The sequence below is a fragment of the Orcinus orca genome, chromosome 1 (genome assembly GCF_937001465.1).
Source record: "Orcinus orca chromosome 1, mOrcOrc1.1, whole genome shotgun sequence".
In the NCBI taxonomy this organism is placed as follows: Eukaryota; Metazoa; Chordata; class Mammalia; order Artiodactyla; family Delphinidae; genus Orcinus; species Orcinus orca.
The window spans coordinates 193,628,640-193,656,516 of record NC_064559.1 but is presented as its reverse complement, the minus strand read 5'-3'; the positions used below and the strand labels follow the sequence as shown (position 1 = coordinate 193,656,516).

At 44.2% G+C, this 27,877-nt stretch overlaps 2 protein-coding genes and 1 pseudogene across 20 annotated transcripts in view; all 3 read left to right on the top strand.

Moving 5' to 3' along the window:
- The window catches only part of NCMAP (non-compact myelin associated protein), a 561,420-nt gene that overhangs the window by 73,093 nt on the left and 460,450 nt on the right, over positions 1-27,877 (top strand). The window lies entirely within an intron of this gene.
- LOC117200205 (zinc transporter SLC39A7-like) lies at positions 1,328-4,833 on the top strand (annotated as a pseudogene).
- The window catches only part of SRRM1 (serine and arginine repetitive matrix 1), a 32,367-nt gene continuing 29,592 nt past the window's right edge, over positions 25,103-27,877 (top strand). For 10 of the 16 annotated variants that reach the window (XM_049695604.1, XM_049695602.1, XM_049695601.1 and 7 more), the window contains exons 1-2: positions 25,104-25,253; positions 27,860-27,877. The exon at positions 27,860-27,877 is cut by the window's right edge and continues 72 nt beyond it. In XM_049695604.1, the coding sequence (XP_049551561.1) occupies positions 25,233-25,253; positions 27,860-27,877 (39 nt within the window). In that variant the 5' untranslated portion in view covers positions 25,104-25,232. Of the gene's footprint in view, positions 25,254-27,859 lie in introns of all 16 variants that reach the window. The other 6 variants (XM_049695564.1, XM_049695600.1, XM_049695572.1 and 3 more) reach the window with 2 other exon arrangements.

Sequence of the window (27,877 nt, the reverse complement as noted above, 5' to 3'; positions counted from 1 at the left end):
TCACATGACCTAGGCTTTGCCAATCAGACACCTGTGCCGCAGACTTGGAATCCAGAAGTTGGCAACCTCGAGGGATAGGAACTGCAGGATCTGCTCTGGTGGCAGGTGTGTTGGCACCCTCCACTTTAAGAGGCAGCCACATCAGGGATTCTAGCAGCATGGCAGGGGCATTCCTGAGTCCAGACCCAGTGCCCATTGGAGTTGACTACGTGAGCTGTGCCCGACAACATCAGCCATGGTATCTGTACCAAACTAGTTCTGTAGTAGGATTTTAAGCATCACACCTGGCATCACATCTCTGAGCCTGGTTCTAGCCTTCCAGGAATTCTAGCAACTACCTGATTCCCTTTTCTGTTGAAATCAAGGGTCACTTCCTGTTGCTTGTAGCTAAGTACTATATGGCTGTGGGGGACTTGCTCATGGCCACCCACATGGGAAGTGGCTGGCACTAGAACCCAGGTCCCCAAAGCTCTTGCTCTTTCCATGCACATGCTTCCAGGCAAGTCATCACAGGATCCCAAAGTGCTGTGAAATCATAGAGGAAGTAAAGTCGCCACCAATTACTCTTATCCCAGAGACTTTGTGACTTTGTGAATGTTAATGAGGGAGTATTTAAAAAGAACCTGGAAGAATGGGTAGGATTTTTTTTTTTTTTTTTTTTTTTTTCGGTACGCGGGCCTCTCACTGTTGTGGCCTCTCCCGTTGCAGAGCACAAGCTCCGGACGCGCAGGCTCAGCGGCCATGGCTCATGGGCCCAGCCGCTCTGCGGCATGTCGGATCTTCCCGGACTGGGGCACGAACCGGCGTCCCCTGCATCGGCAGGCAGACTCTCAACCACTGTGCCACTAAGGAAGCCCTCCCCATCTTTTATTAACCACCTGCTCCCCATCTTTTACTAACACTAGGATATGTTCAGAATCTTCCATTTCACTCATTCTGATGTGTGTGCAGTGGGTGCTCATTATGGTTTTAATTTGTATTCCCTGATGATTAATGGAACTGATCGCTTTTTCATATGTTCATTGGCCATTTCAATTTCATTAGGGTTCATCTTTTATGAAGGTATCTTTCCATTTGTCTGTCCATTTTTTGTATTTGCTTCTTTCCTTTTTCATTACTGACTGGTCAGAGTTTTATATGTATTCTGGATATAAGTCCTCTGTCAGCTTGCGGCTTGCCTTTTTAAAAACTAACAGCTTTGGGCTTCCCTGGTGGCGCAGTGGTTGAGAGTCCGCCTGCCGATGCAGGGGACACGGGTTCGATCCCTGGTCCAGGAAGACCCCACATGCCACGGAGCAACGAAGCCAGTGTGCCACAACTACTGAGCCTGTGCTCTATAGCCTGTGAGCCACAACTGCTGAGCCCGTGCACCTAGAGCCCATGGTCCGCAACAAGAGAAGCCACTGCAGTGAGAAGCTTGTGAATCGCAACGAAGAGTAGCCCCCACTCGCCACAACTAGAGAAAGCCCACGTACAGCAACAAAGACCCAATACAGCCATCTAAATAAATAAATAAATAAATAAAGGGCAATGGGGAGCCACAGAAGGTGCTGGAGTGTGGAAGTGACCAGATCAGATCTGTGCTTTAAGGAGATGAATCTTGCTATAATGTGCAGAATGGATTGGTGTGGGAGAGACTGGAGGCTGGGAGAACAGTTTCAAGTCTATTGCAAAAAGTAACAGGAGCATCTGTGTGTCTGTTAATTTTTAAATGCCTTTTGTAAATAGCCCTCTAATTGTGAAGTTTTGTTCTTTTCCTTTTTTTAAGTAGCTATTTGTGGGTGTGCAGTAACCCAACAAAAATGTCTCCAGGAATCCTCTCCGGCCCACTGGATGGGAACACACAGGGGGGCATTGTATCAGCTCTGTAGCCCTTTGTCCCAGGACACCCATTCCCCATACAGAAAATTTCCTGGCAAAGAGGCGAACTACTGTGGTTCAGCAGATACTACTGTCCTGGACTCTTGACTGTCTGCCCACGTTTGGGAGAAGCAGGTAAAAACAAGAATGACCTTCAGGTCTCTAGTGACATGAAACCCTCTACCTGATCACAGCCCAGATAGTAGCAGAGAGGGTCCCTTCCTGCCTCAACTCAGTCGCTTGAATGAATGTTACCTGGGCCCCCAGATGTTCTTAAAGATGCTGCAGTGCCTTAATTGATCTCAGAGAAATACAACAACCAATTTAGGCATTCTTTCTAGCTTTCCAGTTCTTGTCTTAGGAGGCATATGGAGTAAAAAAGATACAAAACTTTTATGTCTCAGTATTCACAACCTTGACTGGAAGAATCTGTGAATTGGGCAGTTTGCTCTGCATAATAAAGGAGGGGAGAAGAGGGTGGTGTTTGTTTTGTTTTGTTCTGTGTGTTTGCTTCTCCTCCCTGCTTGGCTCCTCCACCATTCTCTCCAAGTTCATGGCGCCATCATCTCTGACCAAGTGAGCCCCTTCTTATTTTATGTTTTCCACTTCACCCTGAATCGCCACTCCTACTTTTCATCCCCACCATAGACACTCCCTTTCATTTATTTAATTTATCTCATTAAAAATAACAAGCAAAAACTTTCCATTGACCACTCAGGCCCCTTCAGGCACTGGGCCACCTCTCTGCTTTCCCTGATAGCAAAATTCTTCAAAAGTGCTGTCTGCGGCATACTCTTAGGAAGAGTCTTGGGAACAATGAGGGTGGGGACAGAATGGAATGGAGGAGTGACCATAGAAGTGGACAGAGGGCATGAGTGGAATAAAGCTGACCCCACGCAGGTATAGAGCTGAAGGTCAAGTGGAGTCACTGTCTCTGTCCCTCTGGTAAGCTTGGTGGCCTGAGGCCCAGGGACCCGCACTGGGTGGCTGTGGGACTGCTCACCTGGGTGGCCGTGGGGCTTCTGGTGACCAGACATGAGGGTCATGGAGGCCTGCATGAGAACTTCTGTGGTCACAGCCGCAGGCACCCAGGTGTGGATTTCTACCGAGGACAGTCACGCCTGTGCCCATGGCCACACTCACAAGAGCATCTGGTGTGGGCACACTCCCGGTCACGAGCATGGAGGATTTGCCCCATGGCCATAGCCATGGCCACTGCCATGACAGCCTCTCCCACAGAGGACATGGACGTGACCATGAGCACAGCCTATGCACTGGGGCCACAGTGCCGATCTCTGCAGCTCCATTTTTCTTCCACTTCCTTATCCCTGAGGAGTCCAGGTCCCCTGACACTGCTTTCCACTCCAGATTTTACTCAGTTTTGCTTGGGGTGGGCTCCTGGGAGATGTCTTCCTCAACCTCATGCCCCCTGCCCTGGAACCTCCTTCTTACCACTGTCTGGAGCACAATGGGAGGGCCCTGTCCTGTCTGCGAGGTGGTGGGTCCTCGGTGGAACTATCGCCTCTCTTTGTGAGTCGAGGTGGGAGGATAAGCACGTGCTCTGGATCACACATGGAAGTCACTGATGTGGAAGACAGGAGCATCCTCTGAAGGAGAAGCAGAGCTCAGAGGAAGAAGAAAAGGAAGTGGGGGGGAGGGGTCTCAGAGGAGGAGAGGAGGGAGCACGGGGCGCAAAGATGGGCCCAGGAGACCTCAGAAATCTGAAGGGGAAAAATCAGGTTCAGACCGGCATGTATTGGGGTAGCTGAATCTGGCTGCCAACTGGCACCAACCTCACGGGTGGTCTGGCCATGGTGCTTCGTTTCGGGGGGTCGGGGGCTGGAGATCCTGACCACAGTGACTGTCCCACTGCAAGAAGTGCCCCAGGAAGTCAGGGACTATGCCTTGTTGGTCCAGTCTGGCAATAGGGGCACTGGTGTGTGCAGCCTTACGCTCCTAACTCAAAGAGGGGCGTGGGCAGTGAAGTGCAGGCGGGGCAGGTCCTGGCTGGGCTCTGCTCACTGCTTTATCTACAGAGCAACTACATCCCATGTCTGCGTGGCCTGAGCTGTTGAGGGAGGTGTCACCACTGCAGTCCCTTCCTGGAGATGCTGGGGCAGGTTGTCATAATGGTGATGATGGTCCACTCGAGTGACAGGTGGGATAAACTGCCCCCACCCCTGCCCCAAACTTCTAGCCTCTAACTCCTCCAGGTCAGGGGTCTGTGGAGGTTGGACGCCCTGACCAGGGAGCTCTGCTAAGGGAAAGAGCTGTATCTGAGGGAAGTGGAGGCTTTGGCACGAGGACCATCAGGGTTTGGCAGTCTCACAGGGGCTGTAGAGGCGAAATTGAGAGGCCAGAGGGACGGTGTCATCAGGCATGGGCTGGCCACGTTGTTGGGTTGGAGGGCTGCCTGGGGCCACGAAGAAGGCTGGAAGAGAGAGAGCGGACGGCAGCCCACCCCGTGTCCCCACCCCACCTGCTCTCGGAGGACCAAGATGCCACACACAGGCTTCTCCAAGGTCTGCCTCCCTTCTCCCACCTGGTGGTGGAAGCTCCAGCGAAGACCAGAGCCCTGGACAGAGAGGGAAGCAGGAGGAGGTGAGGATAAACATCAGTTAAACTTCAATCACGTAACCGGATCCAGGAGTGACAGGGAGGAGGGGGATTAGCTGCTAATCTCATGGCCTGATTTGTGTGTGTGTGTCTCTATTCTTTTTATATTACTGGGGTTTTTGGGGCGGGGGGTTGTTGTTTTGCGGTACACGGGCCTCTCACTGTCGTGGCCTCTCCTGTTGCGGAGCACAGGCTCCGGAAGTGCAGGCCCAGTGGCCATGGCTCACGGGCCCCGCCGCTCCGCGGCATGCGAGATCTTCCCGGACCGGGGCACGAACCCGTGTCCCCTGCATCGGCAGGCGGACTCCCAACCACTGCGCCACCAGGGAAGCCCTATATTACTGTTTGAATGGAGAGGAGGGGTGATGAAATAAAGTCCTTGTATCTTCAGCCCCACCAAAAAAAAAAAAAAAAAAATGCTGTCTCTGCTTGCTTTACCCACTTCTTTTCCTGGTCTCTCTAAAGCTCTCTCTAGTAGTGAGGCTTTCAACCCCATCATTGCATTAAATTATCTTTGCCAAAACTATTCAGTCCTCCTCGCTCATTTTATCAGCTTATCAGCAGAATCGGGCACAGCCTATTGCTCCTTCCTTCTGGAAATGGTTCCCGCTTGGCCTCCAGAACCCCATGCTCTCTTGGTTCTCTTCCAACCTCAGCGGCCATTCCTTTTCGGCCTCTTTGCTGGCTCCGCACCACCTTCCCTCCTGCTAAATAATGGAGTGTCTCGGGGCTTGGTCTCAGGCTCTCTTGCTGTTATGGTCTCTACGTGACTTCATCTAACCCCATGATTTAAATACCTTCTATCTACTGCAACTCCCAAAAGTGTATCCTCAGACCTTTCCCCTGAATTCTATTCTAGATAAATGGCCAACAGACTCCTCAATACCTCCACTTGGATGTCTAATGGGCATCCCAAACATAAACCAAACCAAACTCCTGTTTTTTCCACCTAAACTTACTCTTCCCCAGTCTTTCCCTCCCAGTGAACCCTCAGCAACATCTCAGGTTCCTCCTGTTCCCTCACACCCATTTATTAATAAATTGTCCGCTCTTTATAAAACTCTCTGTTCTCCCAGTTTGCAACTTGTCTTTTTACTTTTGGTGGTATCTTTTTTTTTTGCGGTACGCGGGCCTCTCACTGTTGTGGCCTCTCCCGTTGCGGAGCACAGGCTCCGGACGCGCAGACTCAGCGGCCATGGCTCACAGGCCAAGCCGCTCTGCGGCACGTGGGATCTTCCCGGACCGGGGCACGAACCCGCGTCCCCTGCATTGGCAGGCGGACTCTCAACCACTGGGCCACCAGGGAAGCCCTGGTGGTATCTTTTGAGGAACAAATGTAATTTGTTTCTTTTATGGTTAACACTTCTGAAAATACCTTGTTTGAAATATTTCCCATCCCCAGTTCTTGAAGATACTCTCTGGCAGCTTTTCTTTTTTCTCTAAAGATTTGACTTTCACATCTCTCCTACCACCGTATTCTAAATTACCAGCACCGTGCCCTGGATCACTGTAATCCCTCCTCACTGCTCTCCCAGCCTCTAGTCTTGCCTCTGCACAATAACGATGGTGATCCTGTAAAAATAAGCCAGATGTTTTCACTCCTCTGCTAAAAAGCGTCTAATGGATTCTCATTTTGTTCCAAGCAAAACCCTCAGCACTTACCACAGCCTGCAAGGCCCTGTGTGACCTCGCCCACCACATCTCTCACTTCCTGTAACTCCCTCTCTCACTCTACTCGGGCCATGCACTGGCCTCCTTAATGTCCTAAAACATGCCAAACATTCTCCCACCTCAGGACCTTTGCACATACTGTTCTCTTTGCCCGGAGTTCTCTTCCCTCACATAACCAGTCTTGTTCCTCTTAAAACAGGCTTCTGCCCCCAAGTCTCCTTATCAGAGAGGACTTCCACAGCTGCCCTGTATAAAATAGCACATCTCCTCCACCCGCAATCTCCATCCTGTGTTCCTCATTTATCTTTCCTTGTCATCTCTCTTCTTCTAGTAGAATATAAGTTCCATAAAAAACACAATTTTGCTTAGTGTGCTGCTATATTCCCAACGTCAAGAGTGGTGCCTGACAGACAACCAGTATTAAAAAAAATACTATTGAATACATGATGGGATGAATGAAAGTGTTTTGAAAAATATACAGTGTTCATTTAAGAATAAATGTTTTGAATGTACATAAATTTACATAAATATCGTGTAGATATTCTGCTTCTTACTTTCTCACTAAACATATTTAAGATCGAACCGTACTGCTGAATGTAAATCCAGTTCGTTATTTCTGACCACTGCCTAGAGTGCCATCAAATGCCACATTTTCTCATCCGCCTCCTTGACGGGGGACACACGGTTTGCCTGCAGCTCCAGCTATATACACAGCATGAAATAAACTTTCTGCAACTTACACCTTATGAACCTGTGTGAAAGACCTTTTTGGTATTTTGGGGGTAGGGAGTGGAGAGAGTGGGATGGTATGTATACTCAAGAGTAGAATTGGTGAGTCACAGGACAAACATAGATATGCTTAATTCAACTAAGTACAGCCAAAAGGCCTGCCAGGGAGAAAGCACACATAATATATGCCTACCCCCATCAACAATTTGTGGAAAATCCTGTTTCCTCCATATCCTTCCTGGCCCTTTGAAGTACCTTGCGTTTCTAATGTTTGGCATTATTACAGATATAAAATATTATCTAATTGTTCTTTTCATTTGCATTTCTCTGATTACCAGGTAAGAGCACATAGCGTTTAGTTCTGATGTTTGCAACCTTTGGGTTCTTTTGTTGTTGTTGTTTGTTTTTTTGTTTTTCTTGAGGGGGGAGAGGGAGGGAAGGGGAGAAATCACTATTTAGACACTAATAAAATTTATTAATTCATTTATTCTCCTTTATTCCCCATATCTCATTGCTTTCTCCTGGATTCAGTTCTCTTCTTGCTCTATGCTTACTTCAGGAGAGATTTCAAAGAAGGTCTTTACATGGCAACATTTCTGAGACCTTGAATAAATATTTATTTTCCTCGAGTATTTAAATGACAGTATAGGACTTCCCTGGTGGCACAGTGGTTAAGAATCCACCTGCCAATACAGGGGACACGGGTTCGAGCCCTGGTCCGGGAAGATCTCACATGCCGCAGAACAACTAAGCCCATGTGCCACAATTACTGAGCCTGCACTCTAGAGCCCGCGAGCCACAACAGCTGAGCCCACGTGCCACAACTACTGAAGCCCGCGTGCCTAGAGCCCCTGCTCCACAACGAGAGAAGCCACCACAATGAGAAGCCCGCACACTGCAATGAAGAGTAGCCCCGCTCACCGCAACTAGAGGAAGCCCGTGTGCAGCAACAAAGACCCAACACAGCCAAAAATAAATAAATAAAATAAATAAATTTATTTTAAAAATAAAAATAAATAAATAAATGACAGTATAACCAGAGATAAAATTCTAGTGTCAAAGTTCTTTGCCTTCAGCACTTTGAAAATATGAGTCCATTGTCTTTTGCATCCCAGCTATTGAGTTCAATGATCTAACCATATTGCCAGGAGTTTTTCTCCCCCACATTGTGTTGTATTTGTAAAATACCAAATAAAATATGTAACATTTTAAAAAATGGCTCTGAACCAGTCTAACTCAACTCGAGTTGGAGCATTACCAGTGCTGTTTAAAAATCTACCTCTGTGTTCTTTCCCTATCATATTCTCTATTCTCACCCACCCCGCACCAGGGAACCATTTTCCTGAATGTTCCTCATTTTAAAAATAAATTTGTCATAAATGTGTGCTTCCCTAAAAGAATACATTGTTTAGTTTTGCTAGTTTTTTTTTCAGCTTTTCATAAATGAGCTTATAGTGTGCATAGTCTTCTGCAACTTCTTTTTTTTTTTCACTCCACTTTATATTTCTGTTTCATCTATTTTGTTGCATGTAGCTGTACCTAATTCTGTTTCTTTCTGCATGATATTCCACTTTGGAAACATGTTACAATCTACCCATTATCCTGATGACAGACATTTAGGTTTACCTCCAAGTTTTTGCCAGTAGAAAGGATATTGCTATGAATATTTTATACATATCTCTTGGTACATGCATACAATTGTTTGGAGTAGAAATGCTGGGTCATAAGGTTTGCACATCTTTAATTTTATTCAATAATGCCAACTTATTTTCTAAAGTGTTTGTAAAATTTCCTCTTCCACCAGCGGTACATGAGAGTTCTGTTTAATCCACATCTTCAACACTTTGTATCACTAGACTTCATAATTTTGAGTCGTGTAGTAGATGTAAACTGGTACCTTGTGATCTTAATTTGCATTTCCTAGATTTCTAGAGAGGTTGAGCATCTTGTCATATGTTGATAAGTTCTGTGAAATGCTGGCTCAAGTCTTTGCCCATCTTTGCATTGGGTTGTGTGTCTTTTTCTTATTTGTTTATGGTAGTTTGTAACAGTATCTATTCTAGATGTTAATCTTTTCTCAGTTTCAATAATTTTGTTGCAAATATCTTCTCCCAGTTTGCCAGTTTACAACTTGTCTTTTGACTCCCTTCATGATATCTTTTTGTTGTTGTTGTTAGGCCACACCATGTGGCATGTGGGATCTTAGTTCCCTGGCCAAGGATCAGACCCGTGCCCCCTGTATTGGGAGTGCAGAGTCTTAACCACTGGACTGCCAGAGGAGTCCATCTTTGTGGTATCTTTTGATGGACAAACACTTTTTACTTAATGTAGTCAAATTTATTCATATTTTTATCTTATAGTTAGCAGGGTTTTTGTATCTTGTTTAAGGAAATCTTTCCTATCCTTAGGCCTTAAAGATATGCTCTTGAAGCTTTTTTTTTTTAAGTTTTGCCTTTCACATGAAAGTTTTTAATCATTAGGAATGAACTTTTATGTGTAGGGTGAAGTATGAATCCAATTTCATTTTTTCTATATGCATAACCAGTTGCCTCGGTGTCACTCATCCTTTCTCTAATATCTACAAAGCTGCCTCTGTCTTATGTCAAATTTTCATATACATGTGGGGCTTTTTCTATGCTATTGTTTTCTTTGGTGAGTTTGTCAATATGTTTGCTTTTATGTTGTTGGTTTTTTTGTTGTTTTTTCTAAATTTCTTTTATTGAAGTATAGTTGATTTACAACGTGTTAATTTCTGCTGTACAGAAAAGTGATTCAGTTATACATATATATACATTCTTTTTTACATTCTTTTCCATTATGGATTATTACAGTATATTGAATATAGTTCCCTGTGCTATACAGTAGGACCTCGTTGTTTATCCATCCTGTATATAATAGTTTGTATTTGCTAATCTCAAACTCCCAATCCATCCCTCTCCCATGCCCCTTCCCCCTTGGCAACCACAAGTCTGTTCTACATGTCTGTGAGTCTGTTTCTGTTTCATAGATTAGTTCATTTGTGTCATATTTTAGTTTCCACATATAAGTGATATCATATGGTATTTGTCTTTCTCTTTCTGACTTACTTCACTTAAGATACTGCATTTTCTTAACTAATACAGGAGGTCAAGGCCTCCCACCTTAAACTGCTCTTTAGCAGTGGCTATTTTTGGACATTTGTCTTCATAAAAATAATGGAATCAGCTTGCAATTTCCTCAAAACTTCTGTTTGGATTTTTATTGGGTAATGGACAATAAAAATAAATGTTTGGAGAAAACTGACATCTTTACAATGGTATAATTCCACTTACACCCCTACTGTCCTTTGTATCGTTGCCACATATTTTATGTCTACATGTGTTAAAAAAAAATCCCAACTTACACTGTTATTAGTTTTGCCTTAAAGTCAATTGACATTCAAGAAATTTAAGAAAAGAACAAAAAGTTGTATTTTTAAATATTCATTCACTTATTTACCATTCCCATTGTTCTTCCTTCCTTCCTCTCCTTTTTTTTTTTTACGGGAAAACAATACATTTATTAGGAGGCATGAAAATGCATAAACTCATTTATAAATAAATGTAGCATAATTTACCCAGTGAAAAAATAGCTAAAATCCATGAGTAAACTGGATTTTATCTTTGAAATGATTACATATTTGATCTCTAATAATTTCACCCTCCATCATGATCTCTTAGTAGCAGTAATTTTACACTGACTATAGAGAAGCTGTTACCAGTGATTATCATATGGGAGGGAAATTTTTCAAGAATTTTCTTTAGAAATGAACCAGTGCAAACAAATTCAGATTGTGAGGGATACAGTAAGACCTGGGGCTTATCTTCTGAAAAGTAGAAAATAAAAATCCCAAACATTCATTAAGAAATGAAAAAGCAAATTACATTTTGATCATTGAAAAATAACACATATGGACATTATAAAACATTCTTAACCAGTGAGTGCAATAATTACATTTAAAAATGTTCATTCAAGTACTGGTGATCAATAAACATTCAAAGTCTCATTAAAAGTAACACTAGGCATAGATACATGTGAACAATGCTTCTTTTGATTTAACAACAACAAAAATCATGTCAACAGGAGACAAGTTACCCTTAAAATACTGGTTTTTTGGTCTATAGATGATTTTCCACGGTCTGTATATTTTATTTGCAAAGAACCAACGAACATCTCACAATGGCTAATTAAGAAGTCCTTTCTATAAAATGAATTTCGATATTATAGAGATAAACATTCTAAAACACAAATTCAGCTTAAAAATAACAGTGCAGAATCAGTTTTCTTTGGTAAGAAATTGTTAATTCCTTACCAGTATTGGTTTGCTGTTGTGCAGACTCTATCAGAACACTTCTTCGATATTTACCAAAGAGCTATTTAATGAGCTGAAAAGACTTCATAAACTCTGGTACCACAATAGCAATGTAGAGCTTAAGCCAAAATTGCGCTGAAATCAACATCATTTCCTTCATTACTGTTGTTAATGAAACTTCCTTCAAAAAGCTCCTTCCTAATTTTGGCCTGAGTCTCAGGCTTTAATAAAAGTTCCTTTATCTGTTTCACTTTGGACTGCAGACCCATCCTCTCTCGCACAAAGCTTCATTAATTAAGTCCTGGATTCCAATAGGTTTCTGGCCTATGGGAAAAAAATTATATGATACATTTTATGTGCAAATGCCAATGAAAAACATTCAATATGGCACACCGACTTATCAAAAGAGGGTTAAAAAGAAACCTTTAAATGCTGCCCACATTTATAGAAAAGGTTGCATTTCACCAAAAATATATCATTTACATGAAACAAGATCACTGCATAGCAACAGCCCACATAGGACAAACATGAAACATTATGGACTAACTATATGGATACTTTCAACAGTGATCATTTTAATCGTAGCACTCGTTAGCTCTGTGTATGTTTTGGCCTCAGATAAAGTAGTCAAATGCCCTGCTAAGCAATATAAATGGCAGTATTCCATTTACAGCAAGGCCCCTTCCATGGCCTTTAATTTGAGTCCACGAGGCATAACACAAACTCCTCTCTCCCACAGCCCCGGCTGAGGGCAACTGAAACCAGTGCCACTCTTCCTTCATAAATTAATTTCCTCTGATAGTCCCAGCACTCCATTTTTCTTCTGTTGTGTTTCAGGAACGCAAACACATCAATCATGAAAGCATCAGGCAATCTCCACAGATTGGACAAGAGACACACACTTAAACAGCACAATGCAGATTAGCCCATTGACTGGGCAGAGGGAGCAGGGATGCTTCTCACGGATGCTTCTCACGGATGCGTCTCACGGCGGGGGCCTGCCTGCCTTCAGGCCTCATTTCCTGTTATTGCCACTGTCAGTGCCATTCTTATCAGCCTCTTCAGTTTTCACAGAGCTCCCATCCCCTGGCTTGTTTTTGTTCTGTGTTTCTTCCAGATACTGCTGGACAGCCTTGAGCACCTCATTCTCCACCAGCTTCTTACTGAGCCTTACCAGTTCAGCATCATCAGGCTCACCTCCATTCTTATCACCTGCTAGTGTTGGAGGGTCTCCTGCAGAGGCAGGGGTCAGCTGTGGCTCACTGCAGGGACAAGGACACTGGCAGCAGAAGTTCTGGGAAGCACTCCCTGGCCTGAGCCCTCCTGGAGTCCACCACCAGCCCCAACAAGGACCCTGTGGGTTCCAGTGCTGAGCCACCCCAGGCCAAACAACCAACAGGGAGGGAACTCAGCCCCCCTTCCTTCCTTTCTATAGATCTAAATTTCCAATTGTTATCACTCCTTTTCAACTTACTTAATTTCCTTTAGAATTTCTTGTGGTGAGTGTCTGCTGGTGAAAAATCGGTTCAGCTTTGATTTATCAGAAAACATCTTGATTTCACCCTCAGTTTTGAAAAATATTTTTACTAGATATAGAATTCTAGGTTGACTTTTCTTTTTTCTCCAGCCCTTTAAAGATGTAGTTCCATCATCTGCTAGCTTCCAATCCAATAAGAAATCAGTTGTCATTCTTATCATTGCTCCCCTATTTGCAATGCAAACTATTTTCTCTTGCTGCTTTAAATATTTTCTCTTTATTTTTGATTTTCAACAATTTGATAATGATGTGCCTAGGTGTGGTTTTCTTTGATTTTATCCTCCTTAAGTTTTGTTGAGACACCTGGATCTTTGGGTACTGTTCTTTAAACCAAATTTTTGGCTAGTATTTCTTCAAAAACTTATTTTTGCCCTATTATTTCTCTCCTTTCTTTGTGAGACCCCAATTCCTGAAATGTACCTGCCTAACAAAGCATGGTCAAAGTGATCTGTCAGTAATTTAACTGCCTGCTAGAATAAAACAACATTCTTCAGAGGAAGATAACAGAATACAGTTTCTATGACATATCATCCACAATGTCAAATACATAATAAAATTATTAGACATTCAACAAAACAGGAAACTGTGACCTGTAATAAAGAGAAAGATCAGTCAGTATAAAGATACCCACAAATGACCCAGACATTGGAGCTAGCAGACAAAGAATTTGAGATAAAATTGATAAATTTGTTAGCGTCTACAGGAGAAGATCTACATAGTGACTGAAGACATAGGAAATTTCAGGAGAGATTTGGAAACTATAAAAAAAAAAAGAAAGAAAGAAAGACGGGAAATCCCCAAACTGAAAATACAGTATCCACAATCAAAAACGCTTTGGATGTGATCAACATTAGGTTGGATACATCCAAGGAAATGATCAGTGAACTTAGAAACAGATCAATGGATGGGAGTTCCATGGTGGCCTAGTGGTTAGGATTCCGGGCTTTCACAGCTGTGGCCTGGGTTCAATCCCTGGTCGGGGAGCTGAAATCCTGCACGCTGTGTGGTGTGGCCAGGGGGAAAAAAACAAAACAAAACAAAACAAAAAAAACAGATCAGTGGATATCATCTCAACAGAGAGAATGAAAGACTGAAAATCAGAAAAAAAAAGGAAAACAAATTAATGCCCAAAGGGCAATAAAACCATAATCTTTGTGGTTATCTTTTCTGATAAAATTTTTTTTGTATTGCCATTGGACAAAAAGCATTTGCATTGCTCTCAGTCTTCTACAAATTAACATCTAGGCTTTCAGAGTTTTTACATGTTTTAATCAACAGTAAATAATAAATGAAATGAAAGTACACTCCTCTAAAGAACTGGATAATCACTGATAGGACCTGCTAGGCAATACCCCAGAATATTAAAAAGAAATGCAATAATTCCTTTTAGCCTATTTCCAAATTTTGAAGTTTTTCTTAACAAGAGTTAAGCGCTAAGGCTTAAAAAGAGAGATATGTAGCTTCTAATAACTTTCTCTTCTTTTCTTCTCTCTTTCTCTTCCTCTTCTCTCTCTCAAAGACTTCTAAAGTTTTGTATATACCAAGGACTATGTTAAACATTTTAGAAATATAAACTTATTTAATCATAGTAAAAGATAAATTGTCCCAAATTTGATCTAGGGAAAAATGCTTCTGTGGGATCTAATTCACAGCTTTCCTCTAGGAAAAACAAAAGCAAAATTTCTGATAAAATGTTTAAAACAAGTTTCTGATGAATTTTAATGGGATTAAGACTTATTCTGGAAACTAGCTACTCACCTACCCAACTAACTTCTACCTGAGGGTCTGAGCATCTTCTACCAAGAGTCTAGAAATCCTTTTTTCTTTATCTGATCAAACAATGATTGTCTATCCATTTTCTTTTTTCCATAAGGGAGCAATTTTTTTTTTAATCTTTTGGCCATGTAGGATCTTATTCCTCAACCAGTAATGGAACTTCACCGCCTGCATTGGAACCACAGAGTCTTAACCACTGGCAAGTCCCTGGAGCAAATTTTTTTATTTGGCCCACTAAAAAGCCTTTTCCCTTGGAACATGTGCTATTAACTAAATTATTTATAAAACCCAATTTTCTTTAGCAACCTTCATAACAACCCAAGAGATCTAAATAGGACTCAACCCTTCTTTCCCACCCAATTTTTGTGAATCAAAGCTTCAAACACTTCCCTTTCCCAGGAAGACGGCATCACAAGTCAGAAGTTTATGGCAGACACAATACACATGTTTGGATTCACAAATGTCCATGGGCGGGGGCAGGGGGGAAAGTGATCTGCCTTCAGTTCACACCAGAGTGATCACAGAGGACCATCTATCAATGTGGTAGAATATTTCTAGAGGTTCAGATATCCTGGAGAAATAACCCTGAACTTCAAGGCAACGATTGTAAGCAGATTAGGTTAGGGGGTCCCTGGAGAAAGAGAACCAGGAATGGCTTTCTCAACATAAGAGAACCCATTTTGGCCTAAGCCATTTTGTGATCTAAGCCTGGCTGCAATGCTTGCCCTTGAAGAGGTCTCAGTAATTAATGATCTTATATATAATAATATATCTTTGAGTTCTGCAGGAAGAAGGTCCCCACCCACATGGAGGATGGGTGATGTTGATCCTCCTGACTTTAATCAACTAAAGCTTGGACTCTGTTAACCTTTGCCCCAATTCTATGCTGAGTTCTCCTCTGCTCAAGCCCCCTCATGAATATGAATATACCCTTAGCTTAAAACTTCCCCAGTTTTGAAGGTAACGGTTCTAACTTCATAACGTTGGTGTAAGGATTAAATAAATTCATGTAAAATACTTAGAACAGCTCTGACATATGCTAAAAACTCAATAAATGTGAGCTGTTACCACCATCATCGTTATTCTTGGTATTATTATCAGTTACAAACTTGTCCTAGACGATCTTAAAAGATGTGCATAAGTGCTTGCGGAAAGAGCAGCTTTCACCCTAACTTGGGTTTATATTCTGTCCGTAGTGTTAAAGAATTTCAGATGAACCCCGTAGACATTTGTTATATGGCATCTATACTATACAACTGATAACATTTTTTAACTATATGGATATTTTCTTTATGTGATCAAACATGCAAATATCTGGTTCACCTATTAAAAAACAAACAAACAAACAAAAAGCTTCCCCAATTTTGCTGTTTCGGGAGCCACTGCTTTGGGCAAGATCCCCGGTGTTCTCCTTACTTGCTGCAAGTAATAATAAATCCCTCCTTCTCCCAATCTTTGGCTTGGTTGAGTCTATTGGCTTGACACCCACCAAGAGGCAAACCCAGTTGGGGGTAATATTCCCAGAAACAAGACTGTCAAGTGGAGCTCAGACTTGAGACACCCGTTCTTAGAGAGCTGATAGTTGTAAGGTCGGATCTTAACAAACGGCACCGCGAAACAGAGGAAAGCTTCAAGTGAGCTTTATTAGGGAGCGCTCCCGGGCGAGGTTCACTGGTCCGAGAGAATGGGGCCAGAGAAGTCGCACCCGGGCGAGGGTTGGGCAAGACTTTATAGGGGAAGAAGGGAAAGGGGTGTGGTGAATCTGGGAGGGCGCAGGGTATTCCTTATTTGGTGGTCTTTTCAGGTATCCTGGGGGACCGTTAGTCCCGCCCCTCGAAAGGCGGGAAGGCTGGGCTGGGTTCAAAGTCCCCAGGTCAGTTCCTGGAACTGGGTGGTCCGGAATGTCTCCAGGGCAGTTTCTGGAACTGGGTGGTCCAGAGAATTTCGGTCTGATGCAACCTGTGAATCTGATTGTGTTCCCCTGCCTCGGGCCAGTTGGCCTTACAATAGTGATGCCCCAAACTTTAGTAGAAGACCAGACCCTGATAGACTAGGTCCTGAAGAATAGCAGGTAACCCCTCCTTATCAGGAAAATCCAGAGGCAGCTTGGGCTTGTGGCAGGTCAAATTGGGGACCACTTTATTCCTACAGTTCATCCCTTGCATTTCCCACAGCTAGCAATGGTCCTTGTCAGGGACCAACAGCAGATTGCCCCAAACTTTGAGGGGCTTTGGTTATGTAAGCAGATAGGGTAGGGGCTCCCTGGAGAAACAGAACGAAGCATGGCTTTCTTGACATAAGAGAAACCTTTATTTATTTATTTTTATTTTTTTTTGCAGTACGCGGGCCTCTCACTGTTGTGGCCTCTCCCGTTGCGGAGCACAGGCTCCGGATGCGCAGGCTCAGCGGCCATGGCTCACGGGCCCAGCCGCTCCGCAGCATGTAGGATCTTCCCAGACCGGGGCACGAACCCGTGTCCCCTGCATCGGCAGGCGGACTCTCAAGCACTACGCCACCAGGGAAGCCCAAGAGAAGCCATTTTTGGCTTAAGCCATTTGTGATCTAATCCTGGCTACAATGCTTGCCCTTGAACAGGTCTCAGTAATTAATGATTTTAAGGGAACAAAAGAATGCAGAAACATTACCTGCTATCAGGCAAGAGAAGTAACAATAGCAAAGATAACATATCAGTTGTGAAGACTCCCAGTTATCTTTCAGTGGTAAAGGTTAGCCTGAAGCACTCAACCACCAGATCAACCGGAACCTAAGGAACCTAAGGGACGATGATGTTGACCTTTTCTGACCCTGGTGACTTCAATCAACTAAAGTTTGGACTCTGTCAACTGTCCAAGCCCCTTCATAAATATGCATGTACGCTCAGCTTAAAACTTCCCCAACTTTACTGTTCTGGGAGATGCTGCTTTAGGAAAGATCCCCAGTGTGTTCTCCTTACTTGCTGCAAGTAATAAATCCTTTCTTCTGATCTTTGGCTTTGTTGTGTCTTTTGGCTCTGTACTCACCAAGAGGTGGACACAGTTTTCCAGTCACAACTGAAAGGGGGTATTTGGCAGTGGTCTGCAACTGTGAGGGGTCCATTATCTGGGTCAGAGGCCCCCAGTCTTCTCTGAGGTTTGAGACAGGGGGCTTTGATGGCTCTGCAGTCCGTCCAGAGCCACCCTGGAGAAATTATGTTTACTCCACAAGAAGAGAAAGCTGTGGGAGGGTGAGGGTTGGACTATATGTAGAAGGAGCCTCTGGAGGATATAATAAGCACTGGCCTATCGTTGTGGAGCTCTGCAAAGATTTACCAGGGGAAAACTGGTAATGGGACATAAATTATCCTGAGAGTCTAAAGCAGAGGATTCTGGCTTTAAGAATCAGCTCTCAGCGTCTTCTTAGTGAACAATCAAAACGGCGTTTCCCAAAGTAAGTTTCCCTATCAGAGTTTCCTGGGCATGTTTATTCAAAATGCAGATCCCTGCCTTCCACAGAGATCGCAACTCTGGGGGTAAGGCCCAAGAATCTACATTTTTTTAATCAGGCTGCCCAGATTCACCATCTTGAGGAGCTTGGGGTGAAGCAGGAAGAACAGTCCAGGTGTGTCTCTTAAATGTTCAGGAAATAAAAATTAAGCCTCTAGGAAAGAACAACTCTAGGGTGTCCAACCACAGAGTATCTGTGCAGTGAATTGTTTTGTATTCACTTAGTTGCTTTATATAAGAAATAGAAACAAACCAGAGGTAGCCTTTTAAAATTTTTATATTTTTTATTATAGGATTATTTAATATAACAAAAGACTTTCCAGTATAAAATGTCTAATCTACCTATTCTAGACTAACATTTCTATTAATTCACTTTACATTTACACATACTTCTTTGGCATGAGGTTGAAGCCCATAGCATCTCAACCTATATTGGGTGCCTGTGATGGCCCATGAGTTGCCTTGCAGGTATGGAAGCTCCTCAGCCTTTTTCCAGCTGCTGCCTGGACCTTAGGAGAGTGGAGGAATGACAGGCACTCCTACTGTGGGAGTAGGTGTCTAGATATGATTAGTGCACATGCTGGCTCTAACACCCCCACTCATCTGGTTGTAGGTTCGTTTAAGTTAGACAATCCTGATTTGTTGATGACACGGTGACCCTCCTTGGGATGTAAGCAGTGGGTCAAGTCATAATTCATACACTCTACACCTGGCCTAAATGTCTTTATCCATTGCCTATGGGTCACTGGACCACAACCCCTCGCATTCCCCAAGGCCGAAAGGGAAGGTGTGTGGTCCAAATTTATATTTGCTGACTTCCCTGTGTCTGTTTTCTAGCCAGCCCTACATTTACAAGACAATGTGATAAGGACCCTGCCCAGCTAGGGAATTTGGGTATGGGGGATAAAGAGAAAAAAGAAAGACCTCTTAGAATGACAGGAGTTGTGGTCATTTTAAATGAAGTCAAGAATGATTTGCATCACTGACCACTTATGGCCACCACTGCCAGAAGAGTTCTGAGCCCAAAGGTGAAGAAAGTTGAGCCAGGCCTCTCTGGCTTTCCCTTCCTCTCACCTGGGTGAGACTGGGAGGCATTCACTGACCAGACTGAGGAGGCTTGTTTGCTTACTCACTGACCGGTAGGATAAGTAAGGTCTGTCTACATTCCCTCCCTCAGTGTCAAGTCGTTTGTAATGTTGTGGTCTCAGCCCTCAGCGATAAACCAAACCCTGAACTTGAGTTCTATTATATGCTGGCTGTGTGATTTTCGACAACTAACTTCTCCTTCCTCAGTCTCACTTTACTCATCTCTAGAATGGAGATAATACCTCTGCATTAGCTTGTGAGGGCTGCTCCAACAAAGTAACACAGGCTGGTTGATTTAAACAACAGATATTTTTTTTCTTGAATTCTGGAGGCTAGAAGTCTGAGATCAAGGTGTTGGCAGGGTTGGTTTCTTCTGAAACCTCTCTCCTTGGCTTGTAGATGGCCACATGTTCTTCTTTCTATATGTGTCTGTGTCCTAATTTCCTCTTATAAGGGCACCAATGGTATTGGATTAAGGCCCACCTAATGACCTCATTTTAACTTAATTATCTCTTTAAAGACCTATCTCCAAATACAATCACATTATGAGGTACCCTGGGTTAGGACTCTAACATTGAATTTTGGGAGGACAAAATTCAGCCCATAACAACCTACTAGGTATTATTGCGAGGACTGAGTTATCTAAGGCGTTTAAAGCATTAACATGAAGCCTGACATAGTATGCCCCACAAAAGGGCAAGTGCTATTATTTCGAGGCCCTACATAAAAGAAAGATACTGTCATCGAAACACAAGAAAACATAGATGGGAAAGAGAATTCTCCTAATTATGGCTCCTATTTCCCATCTGACGGACACTTCTGTTGTTCTTCAAGCCTTCCTTTCAAAAATGTGCCGACACAATGTCTGAACATAGTATCTGTGGGGGAGCTTCTAAGGGCTAGAAAGCAGACAGTTACAGTTTTCTTCTTTGCCTGTTGCTGTTATCTTTCTGGCTATAAGTTCTCTGAGGACTGTCTTAAACTTCCTTTGTATCTCTTACTATATCTAAGAATACCATGCTGAGCACAGAGTAAGGGCTCAGTAAAAAACAATAAATCAAACCATATGTCTTTGTGATAGTTTACTTATTTCTAGAAACAAGTCCTGGCCAAAGAGGTATATTATCCTGAAAGGGTAGATCGCCATCTAGTGAGCCTTGCTATTAGACTAGGAAAGTGTGAGGTTCAGAAAACCCCAGGTTGCTATTTCTATGTCTTTTACGTTAGATATTTATATATGCAAACACAAACAGAAATCTTCTTATAGTTTGACAGCTTGATCTATTATTGATAAATTCAACTAAGCTTTTATTTTCCTTTATTCCCAAAACATTTCTTCATCAATCTCAAAATGAAACAAATTTACCAAACAAGCTATAGACTAAAATAATCTCATAACTGAGATAAAAATGACTGATGGATAAAAGCTGATACATTTTACTCTGGAAAGTGTCTTTGAGCACAGCGGTGAATGTATTTTCAGTAGGAGTGAGTCTAGAGGACAGGGACAATAGGCAACAAATGAAACCCCTATACCATTAACAGCAATCAACAAGCAATGAGGAAAAGCAGTAGAGGAAATGGAGCCTATGCCTAGAGGATCAGCAGCAAGGCTGGATGCCTATTAGCTTTTTGAAGTTCAGTTTGAGGACTTAAAGACCAGGTATAGCAAAGAGCCACCCTGGGGATGGCTTCTTGGCTTTAAGGCCCATTTTGATCTGCACAGAATCAGAGTTTACAGGAGATGGTGTCTGCAAATACCTTCACTGCCAAGTATTGTAGTTCTCCACTGCACCTCTAGGGAGGAGCCTTCTCTGCCTCAGCAGATTTTTCAATGTGAACTTTTCCTTAGAGAATCAATGGTTATATTTCAAAGACCAGACTCACTCATTGGTAGAAATGCTTTTGGTGACTGAGCCTTAGACTCTCACTCATACATTCATTCAACAAATATTTATGGACCTCCAAGAATGTGCTAGATACTGTTCAGACACTAAGGCTTTGATGGTGAACAAGATGGCCAAGATTTTTGCCCTCATAGAGCTTTTTTTTTTTTTTTTAAGAGGGCAAAGACAGTAATCATGTAAACAAAATAGATAACAATGTCAGGTACTATGAAGAAAAAATAAAGCAAGGTAGGATGGGTGGTGGCAAGGGTTCTGCTGTTTTCTGGAAGGCTGCTCAGGAAAGTCTCACCTGAGGAGGTGACATTTGAGTCACTTCTTAGTCTCTTTTGGCTTACCAACGTACAGACAAAAAACTGACTTTTGAAACCTCACCTGTTCATCATTAGACTAGTGTCTGTAGTTCAGTGTGGCTGCAGTTTAGAAGTGAGACATGCCGTGGGGGTGGGGATGGTGGTGTGATGAATTGGGCGATTGGGATTGACATGTATATACTGATGTGTATAAAATTGATGACTAATAAGAACCTGCTGTATAAAAAAAAAGCAACCGACATCTATGTTGATAAAAGAAAACAAATGTCAAAAAAAAGAAGGGCGGGCTTCCCTGGTGGTGCAGTGGTTGAGAGTCCGCCTGCCAATGCAGGGGACACGGGTTCGTGCCCCGGTCCGGGAAGATCCCACATGCCGCGGAGCGCCTGGGGGCCCATGAGCCATGGCCGCTGAGCCTGCGCGTCCGGAGCCTGTGCTCCGCAACGGGAGAGGCCACAACAGTGAGAGGCCCGCATACGGCAAAAAAAAAAGAAGGGCAACCTGACTTTTCCATAAACCTATTACAAACTGTACCATGTGAGATGTACAAAACAAATTGCTCCTGATACTATGTTTCTTCTCCTTTTGGCTTCTTAGTGTTGTGACAATACTAGGGAGATAGAGACTAGTTTGACTTTCAGAATCCTATGCAATTTTATTGGCCTCATGTTATTTATATAGATGTTGCTATCACAGAAATAGGTGATATTTAATTAAAGCTTAAAGCAAAAAAAAAAAAAAAGAAGAAGTGAGACACGGGGAGAGGGAGCAGATTAACTCAGGAGATGAGTCTGGAGAAGGGAGCAGTAGACAAATCATAAAGGACTTTGTAAGTCACAGTAACTAGTTTGGGCTTTACCTGGAGGACAACTGAGAAGCCACCGATGAGTTTTAAACAAGGGAGTGAAGGAATCAAGATTACCATCTTGGAAAATCGCTCTGGGTATAGGATGGAGGCATCAACCCCGAAGGCAGGGAAAACGGTTAATAGGCCAGTGCAATGATCCAGACAATAACCCAAACTGCCTGAATTCAAGAGGCAACGGGGCCAGAAAGAAGTTGACTGAGGTGAAAAGGCAAGATGTGATGGTTATAGAGTGTGAAGAGAAGAACGATGACAAGGAGAAACGTGTGCTCACTCATTGAGAATGGGAAAAGAGAGGGTGAGACGGGTAGATGAATTCAGTTGGAGGTGCCTACAGACATCCAAGCGAATGTCAGCAGGCAGTTGAAAATATAGGTCTGGGGCGGACCTGTGCCTGATATATACAGGCTTGAGAGACAAAAAGGAAATTGAAACCAAGAGAGGACGGATAGGTCACCTTTTTTGAGGGAAATGACAAAAGAGTCAATGACAGAACCAGAAAGAAAACCAGCATTTACAAGATTGGCAGCAAAAGAACAGAAACAGTGAAGGAAGGGTAAAACAGAACGACTAATCAGAATCATCGAGAATAGTAATAAGATGTGCATTGTGATTTCATAGTCCCATCTGGTTAACTGGCTTGTTATGTGGAAACCAGTTACTTCCCCATCTTCGACCCTCTGGCAAAGCTTTTGTTCATTCAGCAAAATTTATTTGAGCCTGTACTATGTGCCAGACACTGTTCTAGGTGCTAGGGCCATATCAGTGTACAAAAAAGACAGACGCCCTGACTTTACGGAGCTTACATTCTAGTGTGGGGAACAGATAATAAACACATTAAAAATAGGTAAACAAATACTAGAAGGTGATAAATGCTATGGGGAAAAACAGTAGATTAAGCGACATCAGTGGGGGACTTCCTTGGTGGTCCAATGGTTTAGAATCTGCATTCCAATGCAGGGGATGCGGGTTCAATCCCTGGTCAGGGAACTAAGATCCCACGTGCCATGGGGCAACTAAGCCCGTGTACGGCAACTACAGAGCCCACGCGCTCTGGAGCCTGCTCAACGCAACGAGAGAGAAGCCCACGCACCACAAGGAAGAGCCCCCGAGCCACAACAAAAAGATGGTGTGTGCCACAACTAAGACCCAACGCAGCCAAAAAAAAAAAAAGAGAGAGAGAGAGAGAGAGAGAGACATCAGGGATGTAGAGAGAGTATGTGAGCAATTTCCAATGGGGCAGTCAGGGTAGCCTCATTGAGTAGGTGATACTTGGGTAAAACCTTGAAATTTGCAAGTAGCTATCTGGGGGGAAGAGCAAAAGTTACCACTACAAAGGTCTTGAGGCAGGAGCTAGCTTAAGAAGTTCAAGCAGTGACCAGTGTTAGGGTACTAGATGAGATCAAAGAAGAAATAGGGGAGCATCAGGTCGGATTCCACTTTTGCTCTGAGAAAAATAAGGGACTATTAATAGGGAGGTTTTGAGCTTAAGAATGATATGCCTAAGGTTTTCTAACGGGATCACTCTGTTGCATTTAGAATAGATGCTGAGTGGCAAGGGCAGAAGCAGGGAGACCAGTTAGGAGCCCAGGGCAGAAGTTCAGGCCAAAGATGACAGTGCTTTGAAGCAGGATGATAGCAGAACGGGTTCTTGACAGTTTGGAACTGGGATATAAGAGGAAGAGGAGTCAAGAACGAAACCAAGGCTTGTGTCTTAAAGAAAAGGAAAGATACTGCCATCAACCGAGGCAGGAAAGACTTTGGGAGGAGCGGGTCGGTTTTTGGCGGGGTGGAGGGTGTTCGGGAGACAGGAGGAGGAACCAGGAGCCGTCTATCCAAGTGGAAACGTCCAGGAGGACGCTGCCGATACATGTTTGAAGCTCGGGAGAGAGATCTGAGCTGGAAATCTATGACGTTGTTAGGAGACAGTTGGTATTCCACAAGTGTAAACACATAGTTTCAAGATGAGCGCTATGAACAAAAAGCAGGAAAGGGAGGCTAGAGTGTGTGCGTGTGCGTGTGCGTGTGTGGTGGGGGGTATTTTACAGAAGATGGTCAGAGAACGGTCACATGCTCCCTCTCAGAGAAAAAGAGAGCGCTTAGGGCAAGTCTGGCCGAAGGCATCCGATGCCGGAGCCCTCGCTGCCGGAGCAGGGCGCTGGGGAGGCAGAGCTGGGCCACCGAGGCGGAGGCCGAGGGCTCCGAGGGCCCCGAGGCCTGGAGGCAGGCCGCTTCTCCGTCAGGCTCTGTCCGGGGGCCACGTTTCTCCTCAGCTTCCTGCCCGCTAGCGTGGGGACCCGGCAGCCGAAACCGAAATTCATCTAAACCACAGTTCCAGCTTCTCCCCAAAGCTAAGGAGTTGTGCGGAGACGGGACGGAAAGCCGAGAGCAGGGCCAGAATGCAGATTTCACTCATACTGCATAGCTCGGCTACTTCAGGGCCGATCTCCGTAACTGGTAAACTCGTAAAAACAACACAGTCACAACTTTCATAACGACACGGGCGGCCCCACTAGCGTCACTCTGAGGTAACAGCTTTTCTCTTCAATCGCTCCATGGGCCCCCCAGGGCGGGAGGCCTCCGCCACTACGGGTGGTAGGATGGGTCAATTCACGCTCCGGGAACAAGGCCGATTGAGCTCCACAAAAGGATTCGCAGGGCGGGGCGACCCGACGACACACTCTCTCTCTCTCTCTCTCTCTCTCTTTCTGTGTCTCTCTCTCTCCCTCTCTGTCTCTCTCGCTCGCTCTCTGTCCTCTCTCTGTCTCTATCTCTGTCTCCCCCCCGCCGCCCCCCACTCATTGGTTGCGATCGCGAGGCTTTCCTCCCGGACTGGCCACTGGGGAGGCTCTGAGCCTGGTAGCAGCCCGCCTACTTGAACGCGCGTGCGCACGCGTGCCGGGCGCTCGCCACACTGAGCAGGCGCGGCCTCGTGTCGGCTGGTGGGTCGGGTGGAGCGGCGCGCTCTGCGTCCCGGCGCTCGGCTTTCCCTGCCGGTCCCGCCCTCCGTCGCGGCGGCGCGGTGCATCTTGGGATAGGGAGCGATCTCCGAGCGAGGCAGCAAGATGGACGCGGGATTCTTCCGCGTAAGTGGGAACGCGGGGATCTGGGGTGAGGTGAGGGGCTTATCGGTAAGGCCCGAAAGGAGGCCTGAGCTCGGGACGGGGTAGCCAGCGAGCGGAAGCTTCGAAGATCCTAAGGATCCTTGGTGCCAACGGACGCTCCCCTCTGCCCTACGGCGGGGACCGGTGCGCCCCTGCGCAGTCTCCTCCTCCGGAATCGTCCCCCACTACGCGGCGGCGACGGTCGCCGGAAAATGGCGGCGGGAATGGCCCGAAGCGGTACCTCGCCGCCCGCCCGCCTGCTTGGCGGGGCCTGCGGGCCGAGACGTGCGCGTCGCCGGGTCCTGGGGCCTAGCGGACCCGCGAGGAGGAAGTCCCTGGGGGGAGGCCGGAGGGAAACCCTGAGGTGACCGGCGGCTGCAGGGTCCTGGGGAGGACGGGTTTGGGGGTACCGCCCCAGGAGAGCGTGGACCGGAAGCAGCGTTAAAGCCGCTTTTCTTGAGAAAGCGGGCGCCGACCCCCCCCTTCCTGGTCTACGCCTTCGCGAAGGCTCGGGGTCAGAGTTCGCGGGAGCTCCCGCCCAATTTGATATCCCTTCAGGGAGGGTAACGCCGATAATTTGTGGTTAGAACGTTTGAATCTGAGACTCTCGGGGCAGAGGGTGCAACAGAAAGTATGTGCGTATATGGAGGCGGGGGAATGGGGTGGATCAACTCTTCTTCCCGCTCACCGTCCCTCACCCCTCACCCTCCCCGTTTGTTTTACTCTTTTGAAAGTCCGCTGGAGGAAAGTTGCCTCACTTGCAGACGGGGACGTTTTTTCGTCGTAGTTGCCCCTGAGGGCCCGTGCTTTATTGGGCGCGTGCTGGAGCCTGTTCGTCCTCTTTTTCACTCCTGTAGGGAATGAGCACCCAGTCGAGATCTAGATGGGTGGGCAAGTGACACTAATAGGACTAGAGTCTGCAAATTCTTTTTAATTCAGAACGGACCGTATAGAGACCAGTTGGTCTAAGTCAAAATCTATATGTCATGTAAGTTGGCTCTTTCCATTCTCTGGAGCGTATAATATGCAGTTTGTATGTGTGTTCTTAAAGGAAAAGTTAGAAGAGGGGAAGACCGGGACTTTAGTAAAGATAGCTCTAGACACTCCAAAACCAGCATTGAAATTCCTTTTCAGTAGACTTTAAATGTGCTAACTAGGTTTTCATTAAAGTTTTGAGTGTTATTACAGGCATTGGACTTAACGCAGACAGTTATTTGACTGTTCTTAGGTTATGCAAACAGTACTATGGTTATTTATGTAATGATAGTTTTAATTGAGTTTATCAAATTTTCACACTGCAGATGAACTCTCCATTTTGTAATTTCTATCAAAGTATTTTGTAGTAAATACTCAATATTTCTTGTAGTCTGAAAGGAATATTTTGAAACATAGCCTATTCTTTTGATTTTTTATTTCCTATGGAAAGGAATTCCAAAAGAAAAAGAGCAAGATGGCTGACAAATTTAAAAACGAGGTTTGCTTTTAGTGTTGGTAAAAATCTGGAAGAAAAGGGTGCAGTGTTTATATACTGCCTACAGTTCCCTAGAGGAGTTGATTGGATTGGATTTAAGCTCTGAGTTAAAAGATATTAGGGCAGTTATCCTTTTAGTACACTGTCATTCAGGTAGTAAACTGAATTTTTCAGTTAAGGTAGAAATAGTAGCTTTCATTTGCTGGACTTCTGCCACATGCCAGTTACCGTATGTGTATCATTTCTGATGTACACCGCCCTGCAAGGCAGTTTTTAGCAAGTAAGGAAACATTCTTGGAGAGGTTAAGTAACTTTGAGGTCATATGGCTTAAGTAGTGGCAGAGCTGGGATTCTAATACAGGTTCTTTACCTTCCTAAAAGAATTTTCTTGACCACTTTCCAAGGGACAGTGGCCAAATCCGTGAACCAATCAGTAGATTTCATATCACACCCAGCTATTTCCGTATTTAATTGGGTCAGTGGGAATGACAAAACTCAGACTAGTGATTACTTGATGTCCTAATGTAGTATTTGTAAGCTCTCATTTTTCCAGTTTCTTTACAGAAATTGAGTTTATTAAGGTAAACCTATATTTCTCCTGCATTCCAAATTCTGAAAGTTGTGAAAACTAGCAACATAGTCTCTGGCTGTTCTTTTTCCTTTTCCCCCTGTTTATATGCATTGCCACAATAATTTTGCAAGCATGCTACTGGCTTTCAGAAGAGGATGAAACTTAATGGTCTTGTTTAAAAGTATGTGTTAACATTTTCTGTATTTCATTTAAAACCCTTAAATGTCTATTAGCATAGAAAGAGGTGAAAAAGATACACCTCAAACTTAACTTGGTTGTGGAGGAGGTGTTAGGTTTATGCTGTAGTCTGCATGTTGTTTGACTTGTTACAGTGAGCACATGTTTTGTAAATTTTAAATAGTCAAGTTTTCAAAATGTTAACTCTGTTGTGAAAAGAGTATACATTTTGTACCTATGAATATTAGCGATGGTGTTTCTGTTTACTTGATTACTCTTTCAGCTGTAAAGGTCATAGCCATCATTAGCTGATAAAAAGCAGGAATTTAACTTTGAGCTCTTAATTGAAATGTGTTTCTCTTCCTGCAGGGAACAAGTGCAGAACAG